The sequence below is a fragment of the Chiloscyllium plagiosum genome, chromosome 39, assembly GCF_004010195.1.
Source record: "Chiloscyllium plagiosum isolate BGI_BamShark_2017 chromosome 39, ASM401019v2, whole genome shotgun sequence".
Classification (NCBI taxonomy): domain Eukaryota; kingdom Metazoa; phylum Chordata; class Chondrichthyes; order Orectolobiformes; family Hemiscylliidae; genus Chiloscyllium; species Chiloscyllium plagiosum.
The window spans coordinates 26,951,256-26,978,563 of record NC_057748.1 but is presented as its reverse complement, the minus strand read 5'-3'; the positions used below and the strand labels follow the sequence as shown (position 1 = coordinate 26,978,563).

The 27,308-nt window shown below is 48.2% G+C and overlaps 1 protein-coding gene across 13 annotated transcripts in view; it reads right to left on the bottom strand.

Moving 5' to 3' along the window:
• Positions 1–27,308, bottom strand: part of huwe1 (HECT, UBA and WWE domain containing E3 ubiquitin protein ligase 1) — a 218,386-nt gene that overhangs the window by 122,456 nt on the left and 68,622 nt on the right. For all 13 annotated transcript variants that reach the window (XM_043680060.1, XM_043680068.1, XM_043680065.1 and 10 more), the window contains 13 exons: positions 26,840–26,939; positions 25,418–25,518; positions 23,005–23,155; positions 21,229–21,356; positions 17,826–17,966; positions 16,326–16,431; positions 14,999–15,109; positions 13,530–13,631; positions 12,384–12,464; positions 10,565–10,671; positions 8,845–9,022; positions 5,942–6,033; positions 4,875–5,095 (listed from right to left, as the gene is read on the bottom strand). In XM_043680060.1, coding sequence (XP_043535995.1) covers positions 4,875–5,095; positions 5,942–6,033; positions 8,845–9,022; positions 10,565–10,671; positions 12,384–12,464; positions 13,530–13,631; positions 14,999–15,109; positions 16,326–16,431; positions 17,826–17,966; positions 21,229–21,356; positions 23,005–23,155; positions 25,418–25,518; positions 26,840–26,939 — 1,619 coding nt within the window. The remainder of the gene's footprint in view (positions 1–4,874; positions 5,096–5,941; positions 6,034–8,844; positions 9,023–10,564; positions 10,672–12,383; positions 12,465–13,529; positions 13,632–14,998; positions 15,110–16,325; positions 16,432–17,825; positions 17,967–21,228; positions 21,357–23,004; positions 23,156–25,417; positions 25,519–26,839; positions 26,940–27,308) is intronic.

Genomic DNA, 27,308 nt, shown 5'->3' with positions numbered 1-27,308 from the left:
TCGCGGGGGTCGGTGGTGGTGACAGCGTTCCAGGGGGTCGCGGGGGTCGGTGGTGGTGACAGCGTTCCAGGGGGTCGCAGGGGTCGGTGGTGGTGACAGCGTTCCGGGGGTCGCGGGGGTCGGTGGTGGTGACAGCGATCCAGGGGGTCGCGGGGGTTGGAGGAGGCGACAGCGATCTAAGGAGTCGCGGGGGTCGGAGGTGGCGACAGCGATCCAGGAGTTCGCAGGGGTCAGAGGCGGCGACAGCGATCCAGGGGGTGGCGGGGATGGAGGTGGCGACAGCGATCCAGTGGGTCGCGGGGGTCGGACGTGGCGACAGCAATCCAGGGGGTCACGGGGGTTGGAGGAGGTGACAGCGATCCAGGGGTCGGAGGAGGTGACAGTGATCCAGGGCGTTGCAGGGGTCAGAGGTTACAGTGATGAAGATGGTTTAACAGTTGACGAAACTAAAAAAGGCAGCACTGAGTCGAGATGACTGTAATGGATGAAACGCATGCTCTCTCATGCAGTCACCCTAAGCATCTGTCCACCTACAGCTGCCTGTAGCGGGCAGCTGACACACTGCCAGGGTCTCAAAGTCATTTCTCTGCTGCTGAAGATATCCCTCCACTCATTAACAGGAACTGCCAAAAAACCCTGGCACAAGGGGTTAACAACCAATGTATTCCTGCACAAAATTTTGCGGCTTTTTGTTTTTGAAGGCAGACCCACATGCTTTGGGGTAATGCTCCCGGAAACCACACAAAGATGAGAAACTGGTTGACAAAAGCAACGAATTCACTCGCGCCTGACACGGCAAACGGGCTCCCATCAAAATGGCGACCACCCTGCTCAAGACGCTGAGCGATACATCAACAAGCTGTCCCTGCTCATCTCAGAGAGACAGAGAGAGGGAGGTAACAGCGACTGAAGTGAACACAGGCTGGAGACCGAGAATCACCGGAAAAGGCCCTCCGTACGCTTACAGCAATAAGTTGGCCCAGACCCTCAGACAGTCACCGCCACTGCAATGCGGCTGTCCGTCTCTCTCAATCGCTGGCAGCCACCCAATCCTTTGGGAGGAATGCCTGTTGCAATTCTCTGACCAGCCGAAGTCTCATTCGTTTCAAAAGCGAGGAAAAAAAAATGCCCCAGCACGTGACAAAACCGCTCGTCGGGCTGAGGCGCTGCCTGCTCAGGTGCCCCCACCCCCACATCAGGGCCCCAAAGGCCAGGGGAGGACAGGGCTACCAGACCGTACCGGGAGTGGGTGCGCTCACGCTGGCTGCTGAACCTGACCCGAGGCTGATGCAGCAGAATCACGTCCTCGAAAAGAAACGGAGCCAGAGGAAGCACGTCACCCCCTTCCCCTCAACCCCCCACGCTGCCTGCCTTCAGCCTCAGACAGTCGTAACCCACAGGCACGAACGAGAGGCGCAGCCACACAACAATAGAGCCGCAGTGAGTTTCCACTGCGCCGGCGTGAACGGCGCCACAGCCTTTGATCCCGACCCAAGTCAGTAAGAGGTATCCCGCCGGCTCCAGGACAAGACTCCTTCTGGATCAGGGGATCGCTGGCTGGCAGGGCTGAACTGTTTGACAGCAGGGATGCTGAGGCAACCCGTGTCACTGTACGGCACTTCCACATCCCATCTCCTGCAAAGGATTTGCAAGTTCAGAAAGGGAGAGAGAGGGCATTTCTCTCCAAGGCACACAGAGGTTCAATGCACCATGAAAGGCGAGATGGCATCTCAGACAGAGTGCTGGCAACTGGCAGGACCTGGGCGGATGCCAGAAGCCTTTTGGGCTCCTCCTTACTCAAGAACTGCTCTTTATGCTTTTGTATTGCGCCTTTAACTCAGTGGAAACGTGCTCATCCTCACCCCAGTCACGTCACACTTGGGCAATCGTGACAAGAATTGGCATCAAGACAGAGGGGATTTCTGCATAACGATCAAAGAGGGAGATTTTAATAAACATCGGAGGCAGAGAGAGGGAGGGGAGAAGAGAGGGAGGGAGAGAGGGAGAGAGTCAGACGGACAGACGTGAAAAGATTGAGAGAAGGATTTCTAAAGACCTAGAGACCAGTCAAACTGTGTGCCATTTTAGTTTGGTTTGCAGAGTGTTGGTCTCCTTACTTGAGAAAGGACGTACTGGCACTTGAAGTGGCGCTGGAGGTGATTCACCAAGTTGATTCCAGAGTCGAGAGGGTTGACTTATGAGGAGAGACTGAGTAAACTGGGACTATACTCAACAGAATTTAGAAGAATCTTATAGAAATGTATAAAATCATGGAGGGAATAAATAAGATAGAAGCAGGAAAGTTGTTGCCGCGGGACGGTGAAACTAGAACTAGGGGACATCGCCTCAAGATAAGGGGGAGCAGATTTCAGACTGAGTTGAGGAGGAACTTCTTCACCAAAAGGTTGTGAATGCGCGTGACTCCCTACCCAGTGAAGCAGTTAAGACCACCCTGTTGATTGTTTCTAAGGCAAAGCTAGCTTTTTGAACAGTAAGGGAATTACAGGTTATGGCGAGTGGGCAGGTAAGTGGAGCCGAGTCCACGTGAAGATCAGCCATGATCTTACTGAATGGTGGAGCAGGCTCGAGGGGCCGACGGCCTACTCCTGCGCCTTGTTCTCAAACGAGCCGAGAAACCAATGATGGCGGAGAGGGTAAGGGCAGCATGGGTGCTAAGAGATGGGAGACCCCAGCACTGACCTCCGAGGGACACATGCTGAAAGGAGTTCCATTTGACAACACTGCAAAATAGGACTGGCTCCAGAGATTCAAAAATCAACACATGGTTTCGTCCAGTGATGAGAGGATGGACTGAGACTCCGTTATCGCAGGGAGGGCTCACTCCCATGGCAGGACATTTCAGCAATTGCAGGTGAACTCTGGAATGGCACATCACAGTCAGATCCTGCCTTCACTGGGAGGGGCTCCAGAACCAGTGATTCGACACAAGATCCGGGAGAGAGGTGGAAAACGATTAATAAGTCATTTTCGCAGGGAAACTGGAAAGGTACCATGAGGAACAGAAACAAAACATGTCAATGGGCTTGGGACCAAACGAGACTGTTCTGCCAAACAGACAGCAGAGGCTGAACGGGACTACTTCTGTACGCTCCAACCTGACCGTTGACAAGTCACTTAAACAATTTTTTTTTTTTAAAAAACCCCTCCGCCTTCCAGAACCAGAGATCTAAAACAGAAATGAGGAGATAAACTGGTGCCAGTCCATGGTGAAGCTGGGGGAGTCAGCAGTCTGGACACTGGAGGGTTAACAGACCAAAGCTGGGAACTGGAGGGGCTGTCTTTCCATTCCAATGCGCCGCTGGCACAGCTTCAGAGGAGATGTGGGAGAATCTGCCAAAAGGAGCAAAGCCAAACTCCAGACAGAGAAGAGAGAGCATAAACAGGACTTTTTAAGGCCATTCAGGAAAGTGTGAAAGGACTGCGGACGGTGGGGAGGACACTAGCAAATCCAAATGTCCGTGTCCGAGCTAGGCAGGAAAAGGCCTGTGGGGTGGGGGGGGTCCTTTTCTTAAAACTTGAGGGGTCAGCAATCAGCAGGCAGAGTGTGACTGGCACATGAAAGGATAGTGGCGCAAAAGCACTGAGCATGTTCAACTGCACTGAAATTAGGATGCATTTTTCTCGCCCACCTCAGGGGTCTCCATTCAGCGAGTGGCCTTCAGTTCTTACATTTATATGCAACCTGTCCAATTTCAAATTTCATGGGGAAGCTGGGGAGAGAGATTTAGGCAGGGAGCGAGTGTGTGTAAATAATACAATGGATCAACAGCAACTTTCAAAAGGAAAGTGCATCCAGCGAATGCCACTTTCAGTTTACAAATGTAGAGAGACAGCGTTACCACTGTATCTAACCCTGTGCTGTACCTGTCCTGGGAGGGTTTGATTGTGTGTGTGTGCGGCCTCAGTGTACAGAGAGCTTTACTCCGTATCTAACCCCCGTGTTGTCCTTCTCCTGGGAGTGTTTGTTGAGAGGGCAGTGTAGATAGTGCTTTAATCTTTATCTAACCCTGTGCTGTACCTATCTTAGGAGTGTTTGATGGGGACAGTGCACAGGGAGCTTTACTTTTCAGTTTGAGAGAGTACAGGGAGGATTCAGTGCCTGAAATGGACAGGCACTGATTTTCCTCATCTGTATTTAAAACAAAAGCGAAAAGAACTGTGAATGTTGGTAATCAGCAAAAGCTGGAAAAGCTCAGCAGGTCTCGCAGCATCTGTGGACATAAATCAGAGTTAACATTTCAGGAACAGTAAACCTTCTTCAGAACACCCTTCTGAAGGAGGGCCATTTGACCCAAAACATTGACTCCGATTTCTCTCCACAGATGCTGCCAGACCTGCTGAGCTTTTCCAGCAGCTTCTGTTTCCTCCTTTATATCTTCGTTGTCCTGAAATTGAGAGCCATGGCGGAGTAGCCCACTCCTAACTCATTCACCCAGTGTGCATCTACACTGTGTAAGCCCCAAACCTCATTCCTTTAAGCTGCTGGCCTGCTTGACAACTACAGAGGAACCTTGATTATCTGGCATCCAATTAACCAAATTTCGGATTATCCACAAGGTCCCAACGTGGCTAATTATGTTATCCAGCATTCCATTAACCGAATGAAATACTCTCTGCCCGTATCCTTCGGATAATCAAAGTTCCTCTGTACATGGTGGACCCTGGCCCGGAAGTGAATGAACTCTTAAAAGCAACAGGTGGCCAACCATTCAAACGCAGCCTGGGTGTGGAGTAAACTCGCTGCAGTATAACTCAAAGGCGATTCTCTACAAGTGCTCGCCACCCGACTTGAGTGCACGCACAGATGTCAATTCAATGCACCCACCCCTTAAAGCAGCTGAGTAATAACTTACTGCTGGTTGGGTTCGGGGTCACTCTGTTGAGCAGACATACTGCTGCTGAAGCTCTGCATGGCCTGAACCTCCTCTTCCTCCTCATCTTCACTGGATGCTTCCTCGGCAGCATGATTGGAGCGAGGTGGAGGAGCACTGGCACTCCCATCCGCCTTCTGGATGGAAGGTTTCTGGCAGATGTACTTGGGGTCTCTTCCCAGATTGCAGATTTCTTCCAGCAACTGAAAAGGCGGAACAAGTGACGTTAGTTCCAATAGCACGCCGGCCATCTTTGCCTCCCTTGGCACAGATTGCAGCATCAGTAGATCTGCTCACCTAAGTCTGCCACAGAACCCCCAGCCAAGCGGTTCAAGAATAAGGGACAATCACACCCAATGATTATTGCCTTCACGAGATGTGATTATGTAGGCGCAGGAATGGGCGCAATAGCTAGCAGGCAGAAGAGGGCACACCCCCAGATTAGTAACCAAGACAACTTGAGCAATAATGCAGTAAACGAGGGCTCAAGCCCAACATGGTAGATTGAGATCTCAAACCTCAGCTCATACAGAGCGGTAAAACTAGGAGGTGGCCATTCTGCCCTTCAAGCTTGTTCTGCTATTCACGATGATCGTGGCCCATTCTCTCTCCCAATACCGTAATCTTACTATCGCCCCACACCACTCAATGCCTTTATCTTTAAAATGAACACGCAAGTAAGTCATAGGCTCATACAGCACGGACTCAGACCCTTCGGTCCAACTCATCCTTAAAAAGCTTTCAGGCAAGTCATTTCAGGGCATGAAACGCTGCTGTCCTCAGTCCAGCCTGACTTGCATGCACAATACCAGTCTCTCCGTAATGTAGTCTGTGAAGCAGACTAGACTCACGGTTAGTGAGTTTCGAGGGAATAAATACCAGCCTCAGTGACACCCAGAGGAAGATTTTATTTTCAAAGAAAAACACCCAATTTGCACTTGCCCCTGGGTCAGATGTTAACCGCCGCGTTCCAATCATTTCCCTGGTTAATACCAGCCACTCCCCTCCCCCTCCCACCTCCCCGCTTGGATTGGCTCAGGGTCACGCACCTTAATGATGGCAGCAGTGGCATCGGTCTTCAGAGTTGGTTGGTGTCTCATCAGTTCGTCCACAGCACTGCCGAGGTTAGACGCAGTATCGCCTGTACAGATGGGACAGCGTCAGACAACTGGTCATTGAAGCCATCGACGTCAACTCCAAACTGAGGAGACTGAAGGCTTTTATTATTTACCCACCATGGAGAGTCACGAACAAAGGATCAGGAGGGAATAGGCCATTCGGATACCCACTGAATCTACTTCGCTGTTTAAGTAAGACAACCTCACCCCAAAGACCTGCCTCTAACCCATATACCTCATTATTGTTAGTTAACCACATGCAGGAGAGGGCGGCATAGTGGTAATATCGCTAGACCAGTAACCAGCGCCAATAGTCTGGAATTAATAACTAGCTTCAGTAATGGAAACCATGACAGCCACCAACTACTGCCCCCTGGGTTTCCTTGCTACCATTAGCCAGTCAGGCCACAAACGAACTCCAGGCACTCAGTCACGTGGCTGACTCATAGCCACTCTATGAATTGATCTAGAAGTCATTTAACAACAAATGCTGGCCACATCCCGATGAAACCGCTCAGACTGAAGGTGAGTAACTGTGCCAGCATCAAATGCTGTTTGTGGAAGAGGTACAAACTACTATCCTTCAGATGTAGAAACACGTCCTAATGTTCTTCCTCCTGTAAGGCTTGGATATTGTTTTCAAACTCTGCCCCTCAACCAGCCCCAGGTCAGGCCTTTCCCAACTGGGGATTGAGACCTCTAGTGGGATTGCAAGTGATGTCCTAGATTCTCCAACCAACAGCAGTTTCTCTCCAGTGAGCCCATCAATCCCAAGTAATATCCTGACAAATAAAACCAGAAGAACTGCAGATGCTATAAATCAAACAGAAACCGAAGTTGCTGGAAAAACCCAACGTGTGGCTGCATCCGTGGAGAGAAATCAGAGTTTACCTCTCAGGTCCGGTCGATGAACCTGAACTGTTAACGCTGATTTCTCTTCACTGACGGTGATAGACCGGCTGAGCTTTGCCAGCAATTTCTGCTTTTAATCTCTTGAAAACCCGGATCAAATTGCGGGAAGTTTCTGGAAAAGCCACGGTCGTGCAGCTAGCTGGACGGCTATTTCACAATGAGACAGGGAACCCAGAGGGAGCACAAGCAATGACAGAAATAAAAAAAAAAGAGATTCATCGCGAGCAGCAGCAGGATTGAGAGGATAGAAGGCCCACAGTGCAGAACGAAGGGGGCAGCCAAGCCTGGATTGAAATGGTAAATCACACGGAGGACAGACAGGGAAGCAGTTTGGGGGCCGGGGGTAAGGGCAGGCAGGAGTATACTGTGCAAGTCGAGGATTTCCTGAAAGTAGCCCACAAACGGTGCTCAGCTTGGAAAACATCAGGTCGAGGTCACGGCAAAGGTTTGGGGGGGGACAGGGGAAAAAGAACTGAACAGAGGATTTTAAGTAAAAGGGAGATGAGGGAAACCTATAGATAAACGTACAAGTTACAAGGAGTGGGCTACTCCATCACTCAAGCTTCCTTCATTCAATGGGATCATGTCTATTCTGCGATGGTGCTGCAGCCTTAAGAGGTTATTTTGTCCTGGGTTTTTTTATGGACAGAGGTTTTACTGCAGAGGTACCAAACAGTGTACCAGAACCATTAGAGTAAACAGCTTGAGGCACCTTGGGGTTCCTTTTTTTTTAAAAAAGATCTGGAACAATAGAAGCAGCCTGAACAGGTGAGGTCAAACTCCCACAGAACCAGAAGCTGCCGGGGGTGTGAAAAGCTGCCATCTCTATTTTTTGGAGTTCTCTCTCTCTTTCAGAATTGTCTCTTGATGTTCTTTCTTCCTGGTTTGGAGGACTGCATGTATGACAATCTGTGCTCTGAATGTGCCTTTTTCCAAGTGTGCGTTTATGGGATGTTGCGATGTTGGATTGGTTCATGAGTAATAGTTACTGCATGTATTGCTCTGTTACGTTCTCCAATAGAGTTGTTATTCCAATTCTTTCTTTTGTTGCATTTTAAGTGGATGATTACTTTTAAATCCAGTGGTTTGACCGATCAAATTGAATTTGATACTTTACATATACCTCTAAAGAAAGAAAACATTAGGGTCTACATTATTTTCTGAATAGTTTGAGGAGAGCTTGGTCTGGTCCAAAACAGCTGATTGTGTCCTCTGCGACTCTTGCCTGACTGACTTCACTCCCTTGCTAGTCAAGCATCTAACTCCACTTAAAAATACTCAATCGCCCAATCTCCACTTCTCCGAGGAAGAGAATTGGAACCTTCCTTTCAGCCCGAGGTGAAGGGTCCCCTCATCTCTCCTTTAAATTCAGTTCAGTCTTCCTGCACACTCTCACAGCCCAACATTCTCCAGAGGGACGAGGGTGCACAGTTAATGCACCAGTGTCTAAGGACACCCCTTCAGAGGCTGGCTGATAGAGCAGGCTAATAATTCACATACCTACGGATCCCAAATTGGATTGGCAGCCAGGAACGTGGTAGCGCAATGGAACTTTGTAAAGCCACTGGGATGGCTTCTATACCCCATAAGCTTCCTGCCAGGAAAGCAGAGCAAAATCCAAGGGTTGGCCAGTGTTGGTGCTGGGGTGACCCAGGTTTGTGGTTACATGGTGAGTGCTGAAGCTCTGGCATAAAAATATTTGCACCAATTAATGTCTTAGCACCAAATAGATCACGGCACCCCGACTCAGGATTTACTGTATCAGCATTGAAGGTTACTGTGGTCCGATGTGACTAACCAAACTCCCCTGGCTTTGCAGGACATTCACACAGGGCTCTGTATTGCAGCTGGACCTGGATCTCTCGCTTCCCCACACAAAACACTCTTGGGCCCAATGCCATCGGAATGGGCCACACACTGACCTAACGGGTCCGAGCTGCGACGCCTCCTCATCGCAGGCAGGTAGTCGGGAGACAGCAGCACCTTGAAGAGACGGTCAAAGGGCTGGCACTGCACAAAGGACTGCAGCCCACGGGCGTTTAGGCACAGAGCGCTGAACACATTCGGCAAGGAACCCAGAACTTCACGGGTCGCAGGTACCTGAGGACAGAAGCAGAAGGTTGGACAAGGTGAAAGGTGTGGCAGTGCTGTTTGTGACTTCATTTCCATCCCTACGGTCATCTCACTTCAGAAGAACTTTGTTAATTTTTTGGGTGTAAAATGATCCTCGGGCTCCATCGTAATGCAACACTCTTTCACCATACAAGCGCTTCTCGCTTGCTTAAAGCCAGAAACCGTGGGGAGACCCGGAACTTAATTTATTACTCCCCCACCCTTCACAATAATTAAATACTCTGGCCATGCTAGCCCCCCAGGTGCCAGAGGAATAGGCATGATTTTATCCCATGGGAGCATTTTGTCACAAGTTGAGAAACAAAACCAGCTTCACGTTTTCTGGGATGCGATCCTTTTCTAACTACAATCTGCTTCTCCAGATTGCTGTGTACATCCCAGGCTAGGTGGCCCCAGAGCTCTGTCTAGGTGGAATTAGTGGAAGAGAGTGGACCCCTTCCCTCGATCTGTAGCATGGGCAAGATGAAATCAAGTGAGGAACTTCGTCCAAACTGAAGACGATGGCAAGGATCCCCCCAGTCAGCACAAATAATTCCAGTACTGGGATCAAGTTGAGGCCATTCATCCCCTCGTCGCCTATTGATCACTCCCCTCACCTCCCCGCCACTACACCAGGTTATATCTAACAGTTTCATTTGAGATCACAAGCTTTCAGAGCACTGCCCCTTGATCAGGTGAATGGCCTTCACCTGAAGGAGCAGCGCTCCAAAAGCTTGCCATTTCAAATAAACCCATTGAACTATAACCTGGTGTCGTATGACTTCTAACCATTCCATTGCAGCGAATGCACGTTGAGAACTCGTTGTTTGTTGCCAATTCAATGTGTTGGCCCGCTCGGGTATTTGGCACCACAGGTGTCAACAGGACGAGAACAGCCTTATGTTACTCGGAGGCACATACACGCAGACTTGCCTTTCTGGAGAACATTTCAGGGCCCTCAAAGCATACCCCAGAGTGGCGCACAGCCAACAAATTAACTTTCTAAAGTGCAGACACACAGACAAAGTGCACAGCCAGCTCCAACTAATCAGATAACAACCATTTAAGTTCTCTTTCGAGTAAGGTGGGTTGAGGTGAAAACACTGACTGCAAAATGATTGTCAGAGGGGGGAATGAGAACAGAAAGACAGATTGAGAAGAGAGACAGACAGATACACACTCTTCAGCACTGTGGCTGTGAAGACATTAGTTTTATATCTCACACGAAAGACAGCACCTTGACTGCGCTTCTGGAGCGGGGCACAAGCCTGTGACCTCCTCACTCAAGGCATGAGTTTGAGCTGCAGGAACAGAGCGGATTATCATGAAACTGTGGCTAGTAATGAAGCAGCAAACTGGCAAGTCATCACAAGCTGACGGAGGAGGCTAAGGAGTTTCTGTAGGGGGAATTGTGGAGGAATGGGAAGGGGACACAGGGGAGAAGTCAGAAGCCTGCAGTGCAGGAAGCCTGCTGGAGCTATTATGTGCAGTGGAGACAAGTGATGGCAAGATTCCAGAGGGAGTACTCACATCTTTTATCAACAAGGCGTGAAGCATGACGTCCGTCAGTCCGTTATCCTGGAGAGAGGAAAGCAGCGAAGGCTCTTGAAACACAAACACAGTTACCACCTCCGTCGCTGGAGAGAAAAAAACGTTCAAGATTAAAAACAGAGACCCACAAACAACTCCATACACCCCAACATACCCTCACCGGCAGGCTAGCCGAGACAGCCCTCTGACAGACACCCACAACAAAAACAGCCTAATCGATCAAACTGGGTTAGCGGCAGACAAGAAAAATAGGGAATTGGATCAATAAGTGACATCAAGGGCCAGACACAAAACGTGGCCTGGATCAATACAAGCTTGGAGTATGCAAACAAGGCGCCCAATGCAGTGATCCAGCTCAGTGTCTTGCAGTCGCCATCACAAATTGACTCCATTCCTCCCTCCCACTTAATCAGGAATCCATTACAATCTTTTAAATGCTGCACCATCTATTCATCAAGGTAATCAAAGTAAGAAAGAGAGAGCGGGGAAAGAGGAAGATGATATAGATGGAGAGATGGAAAAAAAGGCTCAACTTGCATTTTATTTTAGGAAAGCTCCCCTAACCCTCTTCGAGAAAGGTGAGAGAGATCGTTTGCATTAACTGCATATACTTGAAAGCAGAGGACTTGGGAGCAGCAGTAGGCCATTCAGCCCTTCAAGCCTGCTGTGTCACTCAATAAGAACACAGAGAATATCTACTTTCCTGTCTGCCCACCACACACACCACTCTATTCCCTTGCTCACATCGCATTGGGCAGCAATAACAAGAGTCACACACACAGGTGAGTGGCAGTGCTGCAGCTGGGCTGGTGGTGGGTAGCAAGGCCGTGCTTACGTGGCCCAGGAGAGCACAATAACGCACCCCAGCCAGCCTGTCACGCCACACCATGGAGAAAGCATCAGTGCTGCTGGTTTCAAGTCACCTCTGACAGTGAAACATTCCTATTGCTGGTTGGCTGTGGGAAGTGCCAGCCTAGATTTTTTTTTTTTTAAAAACACCCACTGCCTTTGAACGTGAATGACAATCCCAATTATTATTATTTTAAAAGGGTCCGCTGACATGGGCACCATCTTCAAGAGCTGCTGTCTTCATTCACAAAAGCAAATTAGCAGGACAGCTGCCAACAATCTGCCAATTAAACCCAACATTAGAAAACGAAAAAAAACAAGAAATTGCTGAAAAAGCTCAGCGGGTCTCGCAGCATCTGTGGAGAGAAATCGGAGTTAACATTTTGGACCCAGTGATCCTTCCTGAGGACTGACAACAGCTGGGAAAACATATGCAGAAGATAGAGTGTGAGGTAGGAGGGTAAATAATAGGTGAGGATCGAGCCCAAAGAGAGAGAAGAACGGTTGGACAAAAAAATGGATAAAGATCTGGCTAGGATGGGGAGTAGCTGTCAATGGGGACTGTTAGTGGCAAACAATGGGAATTCTGATTTCTCTCCACAGATGCTGCCAGACATGCTGAGCTTCTCCAGCAATATCTGTTTTTGTTTCTGATTTACAGCATCCACAGTTGTTTCAGTTTTGATTAAAACAGACAACGTTGAGTTGACCATGTTTGTATGCACAGAGAATAAAAGTGCACTCCCACCAGCTTTGTATGATGCAGGATTCATATGGTAGACTGCTGCAGCAGACTCACTTTAGCGGGAGAGAGAGGGAGTGAAATGAAAGAACAGTGCAAGAGAGAGAAGGCTGCAAGATGGCTCCAGGATGGGAAGATTTTCTTGCTGTGGGAGACTGCAGAACAAAGGAAGTGTGTGATGGATCGAGACACTTTGTTGTTGCTTACCAAGCAGGAACAGTGATGGCCCGTAATACTCTGCATTGCTGATGATGTGCTTTAGTGAGGTAGGCAGGGACCCATCCATTACTGAAAGGTAAACAGCACAGAGGAATTACACAAATGCTTCTACTTAGGGTTAAAGTGAACCGACAGAGCTGACACTATCGTGGGAACTTCTTTTCATACATAAGTTGTGGGAGCAGCTAACGCTTAGCCATTTTATTGCCCATCCTGTAAATTACCCTCTTGAAAGTAAGGGTGAACCATCTTGAACCGCTGCGGTCCTGGAAGAGTCGGGGGGAGACACTTGCGGTACTGTTAGGGACAGTGTTTCACCTGAAGGTAGATGGAGTTTCATGTTACAGTTTCAGAATTCCTGTGACACAGTGGTAGTGCCCCTACCTTAGAGATAGGAGGACCAGATCCAGATTTTTCTTAAATCTCAAAAATTAAAAGAAACAGACAGACAGTTTTGTCACAATTTGAGTGGATGACAGGTCACACTGGAGGGACTTGATCAGCCTTACTCCTGTTGACTGATAGATGTCAAAACGTTGGACAATCTGCATTGCCCAATTGACTGAAAATAAACTGTGGCTCCCAGCAGCAAGCTTTTAACTGTCCTCTGAAATGGCTTAGGAAGAGATTCTCCTTACAAAGGTTTACAGACATGAGGTTCCCGGTCCTATAAAAGTGAGTTAAATAATATTGCTGAAAGAAAGACGGATCTTTTCATCAGGACACAATCGCAAGAATACCAAACAAGTGAATAAATGCTGGCATCGCCAATGATGCCCACACCCAATGAACTACTGAAGCACAAATATTTATGTCAACATTACCTAAACTGCTTCAAACGCAATTAAGTCTTTTCTTCAATATGAAGAGCTCAACTGCATACAGCTCTCTCAGTGCAGTCCCACCAATACCCTGTACAAAACATCCCTAGATTGATGCTCAACTCCCCAGGTATACAATAAACAATTCAATTTGCAGTTGCGTACTAACTTTTAATGATTCATGTGCCAAGACACTCAGGCCCCTCTGCCCTGCAGAGTTGCAGTCTCCCTACATTTAAGTGACAGAAGATGGGAACTCACTCATCTGCTTCGCTTCTGAAAGATAGATTGGCCTGAAAACAGAAGACATTACCATGCCGAATGCTGTCTGAGAAAGCTGGATCTTGAATGGCCTTCTTCAGGAAGTTGAGCATGGACTTCAGCAAGGCTGCTCGCTGCGGGATGCACTGAACCCCTGCACAGAGGAGAACAAAAACATTGTATTTATGTCAAAAGCATTCACCATCTCAGTGCGTCTCGATGTATTTGGCGGACCAAGATATCATTCTTTCAGATCAAGGCTGCCATTTTACTCTGGGGGACATAATGGCCAAACCGCACACATCAAACTCCCACAAAGACAGCCACACCATTCTGAGGAGATGTTGGCTGAAGGACAGATTTGGACAGACGTCCTCTTGTGATGTTGCTGTGGCTTGAAAAGGTTCTTCTGTCACAGAATCATAGAAGCCCTACAGTGTGGAAGCAGGCCACTTGACCCAGACAGTCCACGCCGACCCCCTGAAGAGCATCCCATCTAGACCCAGCCCCACCCCTGTAACCCTGCATTCCCCATGGCTATCCCACACATCCTTCAACACTATGGGAAATTTAGTATGGCCACTCCACTCGAACCTGCACATCTTTGGACTGTGGGGGGAAACTGGAGCACCCTGAGGAAACCCACACAGACACAGGGAGAATGTGCAACTCCACAGAGACGGTTACCCGTGAGTAGAATTGAGCGCAGGAGGCAGCAGTGTTAACCACTGAGCCACTGTGGCACTCCTCCTTTTGAAGAGAGGTTGAACGAGAGACGAAATGAGCAGTCTGGGGTAATGTAAACTGCTTGGGAGGGCCTTGGGATTTTTTTTTTTAAAAGAAACAGCCTGAATGGGTGTGGCCAGCTCTCAGATCAGGATCTCTGGGCTTTGGTGTTTCTGTAGCATCAGAAGTTGTTGGGGTTTCAACAGAATTGAAAGTTTCAAGGTGAATGTCTCCTGGCTGCTACTCTCCCTGAATTCTCTCGATGTTTATTCCTCCTGGATTGGAGAACAACAGGTGAGAATTTGTACCCGAAATTGCCTTTTTGCCAAGGGGTGTGTTTATGGGATATTACATTATTGGAAGTTAATTAGCAATAGTTACTGTACCTATTATTCGGTTAACTTTTCTATCGAGTTAAATTATTCTAGATTCCTCTTTCTTTGGTTGGTTTTTAATTTGAACTTTGAAATAAATTGTTTTACTTAGAGTCAAGTAGTTTGACCAGTCACATAGCACCTCACATCTACCTTTGTATTGTAATGCGCAACCTTCTCAAAACTTTGAGGTGTCTGGTCCGGTCTATAACACCCTTTCAGCATGCACAGAAGAGGGAGGATACCAACAACCCTACTCCACATCTAACCTATCTTACCTCAAGACATTAACCGAGGCAAAAGGGACAACTCCTTCAGCCTGCTCCTGCCACACAGTCATACCTAATGAAGGAGCAGCACTCTGAAAGCTACTGCTTCCAAATTAACACGGTCAGACAGTCAAAGCACCTAGCACCCTTACCAGCTCTGGGTGGGTAACTTGGGGCAGCACCTGGCCCTCGTGACTCTACCTCTGGCCTGGCCTCAGTTGAAGTCGAAGGGCCGGGACTGCTCTCCATCACGATATCTGAAACTATGAAAGGCAGGTGTAAACACTGGGCAGCAAGCAAAGGGTTTCCAGAGGATACACCACGCTCCAGGACATGCGAGTACTTTGTTAACAAAGCCCATTATCATTTAATCGGGCTTCTCCACTCCACCCACCCCTTATCTTGGAAGAATTACAGGGCGGCCCATTCAAGGGGGAGACCCACCACACTCCTCTCAAAAACATTGAGACACATAGAAAATCTGCTGAAAACTTCAAAGCTGCAAAGCAACCCCCAAAGAGAACAGCATCAGTGAGGACCTCAATAACGACAAGGTTTCAGGAAATCGAATTGCATGATGGCCTTGATTGGTGCAGGGCCACAGAAGCCCTATCACAACTGGGCAAAGCTTTGCTGAGAGCACGCCTGGAGCACAGGGCATGCTTTACATCTACAAATTTAAGGAAGGATTCACTCACTTTCGGAGGAGGCTTGTAGCAAATGCCCTATCTCCAGGTGGGAAGGCCCGGGTTCAAGTCCCAACTGCTCCAGAGGTGCGAGATAACAGAACGATTAGAAAAAGATCTACCCTTGCTTTGTAGGTGGTACAGCAATGGTTTGGTAAGTTGGGAAGAGGTGAAAATGTGTTGCTGGAAAAGCGCAGCAGGTCAGGCAGCATCCAAGGAGCAGGAGAATCGACGTTTCGGGCATGAGCCCTTCCTGAAGGGGGCCTTGAGTAGATTATTCTCTGGAGTTAGAAGAATGGGATGTGATCACGCAGAGACAGGCAGGGAAGAGACGCGAGCGACTGTTTACACGACACTTTCAGGATAGGGAAGCATTTCCGTGGAGTGTGAGCACGGCCATGAACCATATTCAGCTGAACCACACAGGAACAGTTTGCTAGATGGCACGGAGTGCGAGGGCATGTGCGAATGAGGAGGACTCATTTACCTTAGCAGAGAGGTCAGTGACGAGGAAACACAGATCTAAAATGATTGGGGGAAATGTTCAAGGGAAGAGGAAAACAGACTTTTCTTTTAAAACCCAGAGGGCTGTAGGAGTGTGGAACTCAATGCCTGAAAGGGTAATGGAGGCAAAAACTCTCAACACCACAGAACATTTCGAGGAGGTGAATCAGTTAACAAGTCCAGAAACCCCGAGACAACATGGGTGCCTCAGTCAAGCAGGATACTAGAGGGCTGCTGGGTACATACATGGCTTGGAAAAATCAAAATGCCCAGTGCACCAATACATTACCTTCAGAATCCGTTTCCATCTCCTCACCCTCCTGAGTCGTGCTCGATCGCTGAATCTTTGGCTTAATGACAAAAGGACACTCTTTCCTGCAAATATCAACTTCGTGCTTCAAAGACAAAGAGACGAACAATTAGTCACCAGGCAACTTCCAAAGTTGGAGCTAAAGCACATCAATGGAACACAGTCATGGGAGCTTTACACTGCATCTAACCCCATGCTGCCCCAATCCTGGGAGTGTTTGATGGTGGACAGTGTAGAGAGAGCTTTACATTTAGTTTAAAACAAGTCGGAGTTTCAATCTGTATCTAACTCTGTGCTTTTTGGCTACTAACAATTTGGCAGAAATAGAATCTTACAGCACAGAATGAGGCCAGTCAGCCCTTCTGCCTGTTCCACGTCTCCGAAAAAGCTGCCCGTTAAATTCATTTCCCTGTTCTTCCCTTCACATTTTCCACGCAAGGAAGGAGGCCCATCCCATTCAGCTCCTTCTTTGTCCCAAAATAACAGGAGGCCGTTCTGCCCCTCCTCAAACATGTCACCCAGGAACAGGAGACTGCTGTGGTTCTGTTCGCCGAGCTGGAAGTTTTTGCTGCAAACGTTTCGTCCCCTGTCTAGGTGACATCCTCAGTGCTTGGGAGCCTCCTGTGAAGCGCTTCTGTGGTGTTTCCTCTGGCATTTATAGTGGCCTGTCCCTGCCGCTTCCGGTTGTCAGTTTCAGCTGTCCGCTGTAGTGGCCGGTATATTGGGTCCAGGTCTGTGTTTGTTGATGGAGTTTGTGGATGAGTGCCACGGATATCTGGTCGTGTCGTTTCGTGGCTAGTTGGTGTTCATGGATGTGGATCGTTAGCTGTCTTCCTGTTTGTCCTATGTAGTGTTTTGTGCAGTCCTTGCATGGGATTTTGTACACTACATTAGTTTTGCTCATGCTGGGTATCGGGTCCTTCGTTTTGGTGAGTTGTTGTCTGAGAGTGGCTGTTGGTTTGTGTGCTGTTATGAGTCCTAGTGGTCGCAGTAGTCTGGCTGTCATTTCAGAGCTGAAACTGACAACCGGAAGCGGCAGGGACAGGCCACTATAAATGCCAGAGTAAACACCACAGAAACACTTCACAGGAGGCTCCCAAGCACTGAGGATGTCACCTAGCCAGGGGACGAAACGTTTGCAACAAAAACTTCCAGCTCGGCGAACAGAACCACAGCAACGAGCACCCGAGCTACAAATCTTCTCACAAACTTTGAACGGGAGACTTTTCAGCATCCATTCAGAGAGATCACGGCCGATCTGGACCAGAACTCCATCCCCTTGTTCACATCCCTCAATGTCCTTGTTGAACAAAAGAGATCTTCCTAATTCCTGTTAAAATGTTAGCCTTCAAACAGTTCTTCTCATCTTTTTGTTTCTGATCAGATGTCAACAGAATTCACCTTCTTGAAAGGCGACTCCAGCCTCAAAGCAATATATACCAGCAGCAGTGTCACACAGCAGGTTAGAAAGCCACGTACCTCTAGCCTGTTGATGAATACGGCCAATCCACTGTGTGACTGGAAGGCTGCCATGTCGAGGTTGGTGATGAGGTCAACCACTCGGACAGCTCTGGTCACAAAAGTGATCTGATCCTGCTCATCGCCAAGATACTTGATAACCTAAGTAAAGACAAAAGGGGAAGGTGAGTACCAATAAACTAACTCCCAGGTCTACTGTTACTCGGCGCACCTTCCAAGAATGCATGCACTGCATCCTTGCATGACATTGTTGCACAGTTCCTTCACTACACGTCCGAAGGATACAGAGAAACTACACTACCACTAGTGAGCACAGCTCACAACTGGATCACTGGGAGCCATTTACCTGAGCAGCTTTCAGGTTAAACCGCTGACGAGAGCAGGAAGGTTATGGTGGGACTGACAAGATGTTTGTTAAGCAGTGTACGTGTGTGTGTGCGTGCGCGTGCAGTTCTGCTCACCATAGGAAGAATATGATTTCACTACAGAGGGGATACACCTGGATTTTACCTGGCCTGGAGAGGTGTGGATACCAAACGGACTAAACAGGTTGAAGTAGTTTCATTAGAGTAGAGAAGGCTGAGGGGGTGCTCATTGAGGTGTACAAAATGATGAGTGGCAGATAGGAAGAGACTTTCCCGCCTTAAGTGGTATCAATAACAAAGAGGCACAGATTTAAGGTTAAAGGCAGGAGGATTAGAGAGGATTTAATGAAGAACTTATCTGGAACTCATTGCCCTAAAGGGTAGGAGAGGCAGGAACCATCACAACACCTCGGTATTTAGATGAGCATTTGATACACCAACTAGAGTGAGGGGTCATAATTTTAGGATAGAGGTAGCAGATTTAAAACAGAGATGAGGAGAAATTACTTCTCTCAAAGGGATGTGAACCTGTTGGATAGACTACCACACAGAGTATGGCAGATGACAGGACAATCAACAAGTTTAAGAAATGGAGTTGAGGCCAAGCTGAAATGGTGGAGCAGGGCTGAGGGCCTGAATTGTCTACTCCTGCTCCTAGTTCTTCCAGCACAAGAACAGAAGAAATAGGCGGAGTAGGCCATCTGACTCCTCGAGCCTGCTCCACAGTTCAATAAGATCACGGCTGATCTTTTCATGGACTCAGCTCCACTTAACTGCCCGCTTACCATAACTCTTAATTCCTTTAGTGTTCAAACATCTACCTTTGCCTTAACAGCATTCAAAGAGGTAGATTCATTGGGGAAGCAATTCCACAGGTTCACAACCCTTTGAACAAAGAGGTTCCTCCTCAACTCAGTCTGAAATCTGCTCCCCCTTATTTGGAGGCTGTGCCCCCTAGTTCTAGTTTCACCCTCCAGTGGAAACAACCCCCCCCCTGCTTCTCACTTATCTGTTCGCTTCAGAACTTCAGGAAGATTGCCCCCTATTCTTCTCAATTCCAACCAGTATAGACTCAGTTTATTCAATCTCTCGTCATAAGCCAACTCCAGAATCAATCTAGCGGATATACTCTGTACCCCACCCAGTGCAATACATCCATTCTCAAGTAGGCAGGCCAAACCTGCACACAGGTACAAGGCTACGGGCCGTGTGCTGCCAAATGGAAATAGATTGATGGGTGCTTGAAGACCAGTATGGAGACAATGGGCAAAATATAACATACCCACATTTCTACCCAGCCTCATGTCCACTACACAATTTAATATCCTACTGATATTCATCAGCTAAATTTAACAACCACACCTTTGGTCCCTGCATCCAAGTTATATATAAAAATTAAAAGTTGCAGTTCTACTGATCCCTGTAGAGCTTGTTACATTGTGCTAACCAGAAAATGATCAATTTACATCTGTGTACCATGCGCCAGCCAATCTTTGATGCAGGTCAATGTATTCCCCCCCGACATAAAGGTATGCAAGTTTCCAAAATAACCTTTGTTGTGACATCTGATCGGGTGCCTTCTCCGTGTATTACCCAATTTCCTTTTTTTGGAAAACTACAACTGAAGCTGCTTCGGCTGTGCTTTCGTTCAGTGCATCCCAGACCATAACTCGTTATGCAATCTTCTTTTCAGGTTAATCAGCTCTTTTGCCAGTTAGTGAGGCAGTGCACATTGAGAACGTCAGTGGACAGCAACCCAGAACTCCAGGATCATGTTCTGGGAGCCATGCTTGCATATCACCACAGCAGACAGTGAGATCTGAATTCAATAAAAGACCTGAAATAAAATGTTGCCCTATCGTCCAGTTGTAAAGCCTATCTGGTTCACTAGCATCCTTCAGGGAAGCAATCTGCTGTCCTTACCCAGTCTGGCCTAAATTCAACTTCAGGCCCACAGCAATGTGGTTGACCTACAGGGTTGGCAGGAAATGCTGGCCCAAACAGCAACGATATTCCTAAATTTTGTTGCCTCGAACTGGATAAATGGATCCAAAGTATCAAGGTAAAATGCGGAATTACAGAGGAACCTCAATTATGTGAACAAGGTGGGCAGGCACTATTTCGTTCGGACAATTGATTATTCAGTTAATTGATTCAATGCCTCTCCTCTGGGGCTCAGGAGCTTTCTGAAGTTTCCTTTGTCCTGGCTCTGCCTGCCTTGCTCCCTCTCTCTGTCTCAGGGTTTGTTTCTGAGCAGACACGCACTTGTGCGTAAGGGACCTGCAGCATTGGGACCTGTGAGGGATCTGCATCGGATAATCAAGCCAGCATTTATTGTCCACCTCTAATTGCCCAGAGGGCAGTTAAATGTCAATCACATTGTCATAGGTCTGGAGTCAAATGTAGGCCAGACCAGGCAAGGACCGCAGTTTTGTTCCCTAAAGGACATTAGTGAACCAATTGGATCTTTTGGTCAATCGACAAACAATTCATGGTCATCATTAAGCTCTTAATTCCAGATTTTTATTGAATTCAAATTGTCATCTGTAGTGGCAAGACTCAAACTTGGGGTCTCTGGATTAGCAGTCCAACATCAATCCCACAAGGCCATTGCCTCCTGCATCTACCCGAGCAACAGGCAGGCCACCTAGATCACTACTCAATTTGCCACAGCCAAATGCGGACAGTGGCAGCAGAAGCAACATCTCCTGGCAGCGAAAGCTAACTGCATCTGGCATTAATTCTTGCTAGAGCTCCATCCAAGTACTAACTAGGCCAGAGTCTGCCTGGTTTGGGATGTCAGGTGCTTTCAGTGGCCTCTCTTTATAAAGTACCTAATGAAAGAATGCTCCTAGCCTGTATGACCCAATATAATTAACAATAACACGAGGGCTAAGGCCAGACCAGTGATCTAGAGAGCGATAGTCTGGCCTGGCAGCAATGCCTTGCTGAGCCTCCAGTAAAGAACCTACCTCTCTAGCAAGCTCAGAGGGGAACAGGAAGGCCCTCAACCTTCCCCCGTGACACAGATGTTTTACCTTGAGTAAAGCTTCCATCATTCCACAGGAGACTAAGGCTTCGCCACCAGCGTCATAACTGGCCAGGTGATACAGAAAGGAGAACAGTGCCGTTGCAAACTGATGAGGATATGGCTCCATCGATGGATCTGACAGCGGTGGGAAATTTTAGAAAGGAAAGACACAATTAGTACTCCATGTCCTTCTGGTTTAAACCTTGTGGCTAACTGCTCAGTGGGAGGAGCGAACTGCAGACAGATATTCAACTGGTGAGAAATTGTCCAATCATTTCAAACACACCCAGGAAAAGCATGTTTAAACCTCTCGCCAAATGGAGCAATGAACTTTGGCTATAACCAGAAGAGTTCAGCTCCAACATCAACGGTAACTACAGAGAAATACTGCACCCAAATTACACTCCCAGCCAATGAACAATCTGTATTTATACAGCCCCACCTAGCTAGCAAAAGTCCCAGCATGCTTCCTAATAGCGCAAACAGAACGGGAAAAGCTGTGTAAGGAGACGTTAACATGTTGGACCAACAGTTCAATGAAAAAGAAAAAAAGAGGAGCTTTCAGGAGCATCTTACGGCAGGGGGTAAAACAGGAGGAATTCCAGAGTTTCGGTCACCAGGCAGCAAAAGGCCTGGCTGACAATGGCGGAGCAGTGGAGGTCAATGATGCTACAGAGGTCAGACATGGAAGAACACTGTCCAAGGATTTGGAGAGATTTTGGAAGGACAAAATATGTCAACGCAGGCTTAGAGGGCTGATGGCCTGTTTCTGTGCTGTACTGTTCTTCATTCTTTAGATGGACGTGAGAGATAGGGTGGGGCAAGGGCACACAGGCATTTAAATATGTAAATTTTAAAACTAAAATCCCTGATGTTTGATCTACAATCTAAGCTTACTGGCGTCTCCTAATCCTCAGCCAAAGGTCAGAGATGACGACGGCCAGAGAGACACTGCAAGTAAAAACTGCATTATATCCTCACGTGCTTTCGAGAGCACATTAGCTGATGTCTCGTAACACAGGTCATGCTATGTTGAGAGACAAGCAGCTTTCACACGCGGGGGGCAACAAATTATCAGCACCACTCAGATGTCATAAAAATTATGTGAAATGAAAAGATGGCCTGATTTGTGGGCCTCATCTGTGTGACAAATCAGTCAACATTGTGCAGTAAATGAGTCCTGACTGCTAGTTAAAACACTGCTAAACTGATTGGTTACAGAGCTGTAAACAAATGCCCCACTGCAGTTGTCGGACACGAGCCAAAATTTCTCTCCAATTTCAGTCGTTAATAAATTAATTAGCGCTGACATTTCCCAACTCTGCCAGTGATGTGTTGCTTCACTTTCCTCTACCAGTGCCAGGAATTCCTCCCAGAGTCCCAGGTAACTTGGCAGCCGATATCCTGTTGGCTGAAACAAGGGATGGACGACCAAACCCGACCTGGTTTCTCACACCCGACCCCCTGCCACCCACAATCGAGGCGGGCAAAATCTCAGTTCTTGCACCAACCCGGTCCCAAGTCTGCTGCAGCTGGGTTGCCTGGCCGAAGCTCCCATGACACTCCCCCTCCCAATTTCACTGGTTTCTAGGTGTCCGCATGAAACACACAGGACTGAAAGGCACGTTTCGAAGAATGCCTCAGATCGTAACCAAAAGCCCACCCCAAAAACCAAAACCTGACTTTACCTTCCCTCTCAAATTAGCTCTCAGTCAGAAACTCTCACACTGCTCAGTCACTAAACCAACGAGCAGAAAAAGAGGGGATGTTTCAACACACTCACCAATCATGGCCTGGATGCAGTTCCGTACCAGCACCGGGAGGAAGCCATGGTACGATGCTGTTCCCGTGCAGTCTATAATGCTGCTCAGCTTGGGCGTCCTTTCCAAATGAACTATCGACGTTAATGTCCTCAAAGAAGCAGCTTTAATATCCTGGGCAAGAGTGGAAGAGAATGAATGAGGGGAGGGAATGACTTTCATTTAAACCACACGAAATCGTGACCGGTGACTCATCATCTCTCAACTCTGCTGGTTTCAGATGCCTTCGCCAGAGCAGCTGGGGATTTAACCCTCTATTGGGGCCAGTTGCTGGCTTGGGACAAGGAACCTCGTACCATAGTTTTCAGTCTGCCTCCATTGGGTGTCTGGCACAGGGTGAACACAGAGGCAAGCTCCTAAGATGGCTGACTCAACATTTCAAGGCAGCCCACCAATTCATGTGGCGACCCAAATCCCGTCCAGGCACGAGGGATTGGTAGGGTCTGCTCAGAAGTCACTAGCTGCAGGAATTCCAATTGCCACGTAGCACCAGGAGCCGTAGGTCCTAGCCGGTGCTCCATTGGTCTCCAAACGGATTCGCAAATGCAAAAAAATGGATGACTTTCCAACTAAAAAATGTCTAGGCTACTCTACACTGTTCCTTGTAACAACTCACTGCAGTTAATAACATGTCCTGCTGGAGCACGTGTCAACATACAAACCTGGAGCAGGAGGTGGTCACCAGGCCCCACAAACCAACTCCACTTAATAAGATCGAGAATGCTCTAATTACTCCACTGTGCCACCTCGGCCAGACAACCTTTCACCACCCCACCCTGCTCATCAAGAATCTATCTCCACACTAAGGCTCTGCTTTCCACTGGCTTTTGTGAAACATGAAAGGGTTCAGAAAAGATTTACAAGGACGTTGCCAGAACTGGAGAGTTTGAGCTATTGGAAGGCGCCGAATAGACCGAATTGCTATTTTCCCTGGAGCGTCGGAAACTGAGAGGCGATTTCAAGGTTTATATAATAATGAAGAGCGTGGACAGGGTACATAGATGAAGTATTTTCCCCAGGGTAGGGAATTCCAAAACTCGAGGGCATAGGTTTAGGGTGAGAGGGGAAAGATTTAAAAGGGATCCAAGGGGCAACTTTTTCACACACAGGGTGGTGCCTGTATGGAATGAGCTGTCAGAGGAAGTGGTGGAGATGGGTACAATTACAACATTTAAAAGGCATCTGGATGGGTACATGGATAGGAAGGGTTTAGAGAGATAAGGACCAAATGCTGGCAAATGGGGACTGGATTAATTTAGGATATCTGGTCAGCATGGACGAGTTGGACCAAAGGGTCTGTTTCCATGCTGTACAACTCCATGACTCCATAAGAGAGCTCTAAAGACACTCAACTTTCATTATTAAACCTCCCCTCAGCTCAGTTTAGGAAATGGGCAACTCTTGGTTTTTAAAACAGTGGCACAGAGTTTTAGATTTTCCCCACAAGAGGAAATATCCTTCCCACAACCATCGTATCAAATTCCTTCAGGATCTTCATCAATGACTTTGAAACTCCAGTGGATACAAGCTCACCCTGTCCAACATTTCCTCATAAAGGCAGCCCTGCCCCATTCCAGGGATTCGTTTGGATAAACCTTCGCTGAACTGTTTCCAGCACGTTTACCTCCTTCCTCAAACAACGAGACCAACATCAGGCACGGTATAACTGAAGCGTAACCTCACTCATTTTGCATTCCCCTGGCCACCCTGGAGTGGCACAGTGGTTAACACTGCTGTCTCACAGCACCAGGGACCTGGGTTCAACTCCAGTGACTGTGTGTAGATTTAGCACATTGTCCCTATATCTGCTTGGGTTTCTTCCCACAGTCCAAAGATGTGCAGGTTACGGTGGATTGGCCACACTAAATTGTCCATAGTGTCCAGGTGAGGTGCGTTAGCCATGGTAAGTGCAGGGTTACAGGGATAGGGTGGAGAGCTGGACCTGGGTAGGATCTCTTTGAAAGGTCAATGCAGAGTTGATGGGCTGAATGGCCTCTTTCCGCAAGGTAGGGATTCTTTGATTCAACAAACCTACGGCCTCAGTGGCACAGGTCACCCTAGACAGGTGCTGACAGGCTCCTCAACCATTCTGGGCATGATTTACCCCGGTCAACTGTGCCCTCACTCGCATATCTACACAGGTTCACCAGCCAGCAGATACTGCATCTGCAGAACTCACTTTCTCCTGGATTCAGGAGCCTGCTCAGCGGGCCAGGGTTGCTGCAGCCATCTGTAACAGCATCACTGGCCGTTCACGGACAGGAAGGTGGTATCAACAACAACCCACCCTGTTCCACCTTGATCACCTGCACACCCTCGCCCACCTTCCACCGTGAATATACATTTTCAGCAGAGATGTACGTCCAACTCACTCACCATCAGTTGTTTGTCTGGAATCTGCAAAACATCCACCAGTTCCTCTATCAAACCATTGTATAATATACTATTGGCAGACTCTTGCAGCGCATTGGAGTAAACTGTGGAAAGGAACAAGAGGGGAGTGAGTGGGACAGTGACCAGAAGCAGAATCCCTGGTCGATTATACCGTTCCCAACCTTGCACACCACAACGCTTCCCCCACTCCTCCGTAAGAGGGAGTCGGGCCGACTGCAGTGCTTGGGCCTGGGGCTTGGTGCCTATTGACAGCATTAGTTCATAGCTATTCAGTGTGGGAAAGCAGCTTCGACCACAAAAAGGTTGCCATTTCCCCCTCTGCGGCTGCCCAGATCAAGTCACTTCACATAAACAAGTCAAAGTTTCAGGAGGAGAACTTCATGCCCAGTTGTGTGCCCGATTACTCACCCGCTCAGGGTAACCAACCGCCCCGTAAGATATAGGACTGCACTGCATTTGCAACGTTTGCACTGTGCTGCCTCTGCTTGGGATGTACCACTCCAGTCGGTGCACTCTGCCATTTCCAGAGCGCCTCCGGTGACTGAGGCGAACACCAGGCATTCCCCCCCCCCCAGCACCCCAAACCAACAGCCTGCACACTGCTTCATTCCATTTGGTCCACTGCATGCCTACTCAAGGTGATTCAGGAGCTGTTACACAAACATGGCGATATTGGCTTCTGCGAAAAATCAGTCTGGGGGAACATCAAGGTCAAAGAACTTGAGGTGCCTTCCTTGAAACCTCCTGACGACAGCAGGTAAAAACAGATTTAAAGAGCATGCTGACTGAGCGCTAACAAACAGCTTGCACTGATGCAGACCCTCAAAACAAAAATAAAACTCATCTGTAATCCTGCAGTCCCAGCTGGAACACAGTGCACGCCAACACTCCCCCTGACTATTCTTCCTGATGTATGGACCCCAGAGGTCTGTGTGCTCAGAACTGCATCTGTACAGAGTGCTCGGAGCCCCGAACCCTTAGAGGGAATTGTAGCTCCACACCCTAAAGGCAGGCAACAGTCCCAGCTCTTGCGGTGTCCCCTCCTGGTTGACACAAGCATCATCAAGCGATATCCAGCAGCCAGTCGACATTCAGCCTGCCCCAGGAAATCTGCAGAACCCTCGCTGGCTTGAATAATGGCTGGGGTGGCTTGAGGTGGGGGGGATTGGGGATATTCTAGCTTAAGGAACAACTCGAGTTGTGATTATGGCCACCCCATCAGATTGACACCTACAGGGAACTCCTGCCCTTAAAACAGATCCATTTCTGTTGCGGCCATAACCATATACTGTGCTTGTCAGACAAATCTGCTGAACAGACTGCTTAGCTCGGCACGGAAATATAACAGCTCCCCAGTCAGGAACAAGACGATGACCCCAATGCACGGTGCGTACGGTCACTCACCTAATATCGAGATAGCATGTAGCCTAGCTTGAACTGCTTGTAGTCTCTTTTTATGATTCGAGAAGCCGTGTGCTAGCCGTATGTGTGTAAACAGTAGCATCTGTCACAAAAACAAACAGGCATCAGGTAAAGCAGTCACAATGCCAAATGTTATCCTGCTATTGCCTTGGTAGGGCGACTCTGAGGTGGCAACTGGCTTCCTCAACGGATATCAAGATGCTGACAACTGAGCAGCTGGCCATTTCAGAGGGCAGTTGAAAGTCAACCACGTTGCTGTGGGTCTGGAGTCGGCATGGACCAGTTTTGGATCAAAGGGCCTGCCCCGTGCTGGAGGACTCCAGACCCTGGCAAGCACAGCAGATTTCCTTCTTCAAATGACATGTGGCTTTTACTATTTGGTCATTTCCTGACTAACGGGGAATTGAAGGGCATTGGGGGGTGGGCAGAAAGGCGGTGGCGGGTTCAGGGT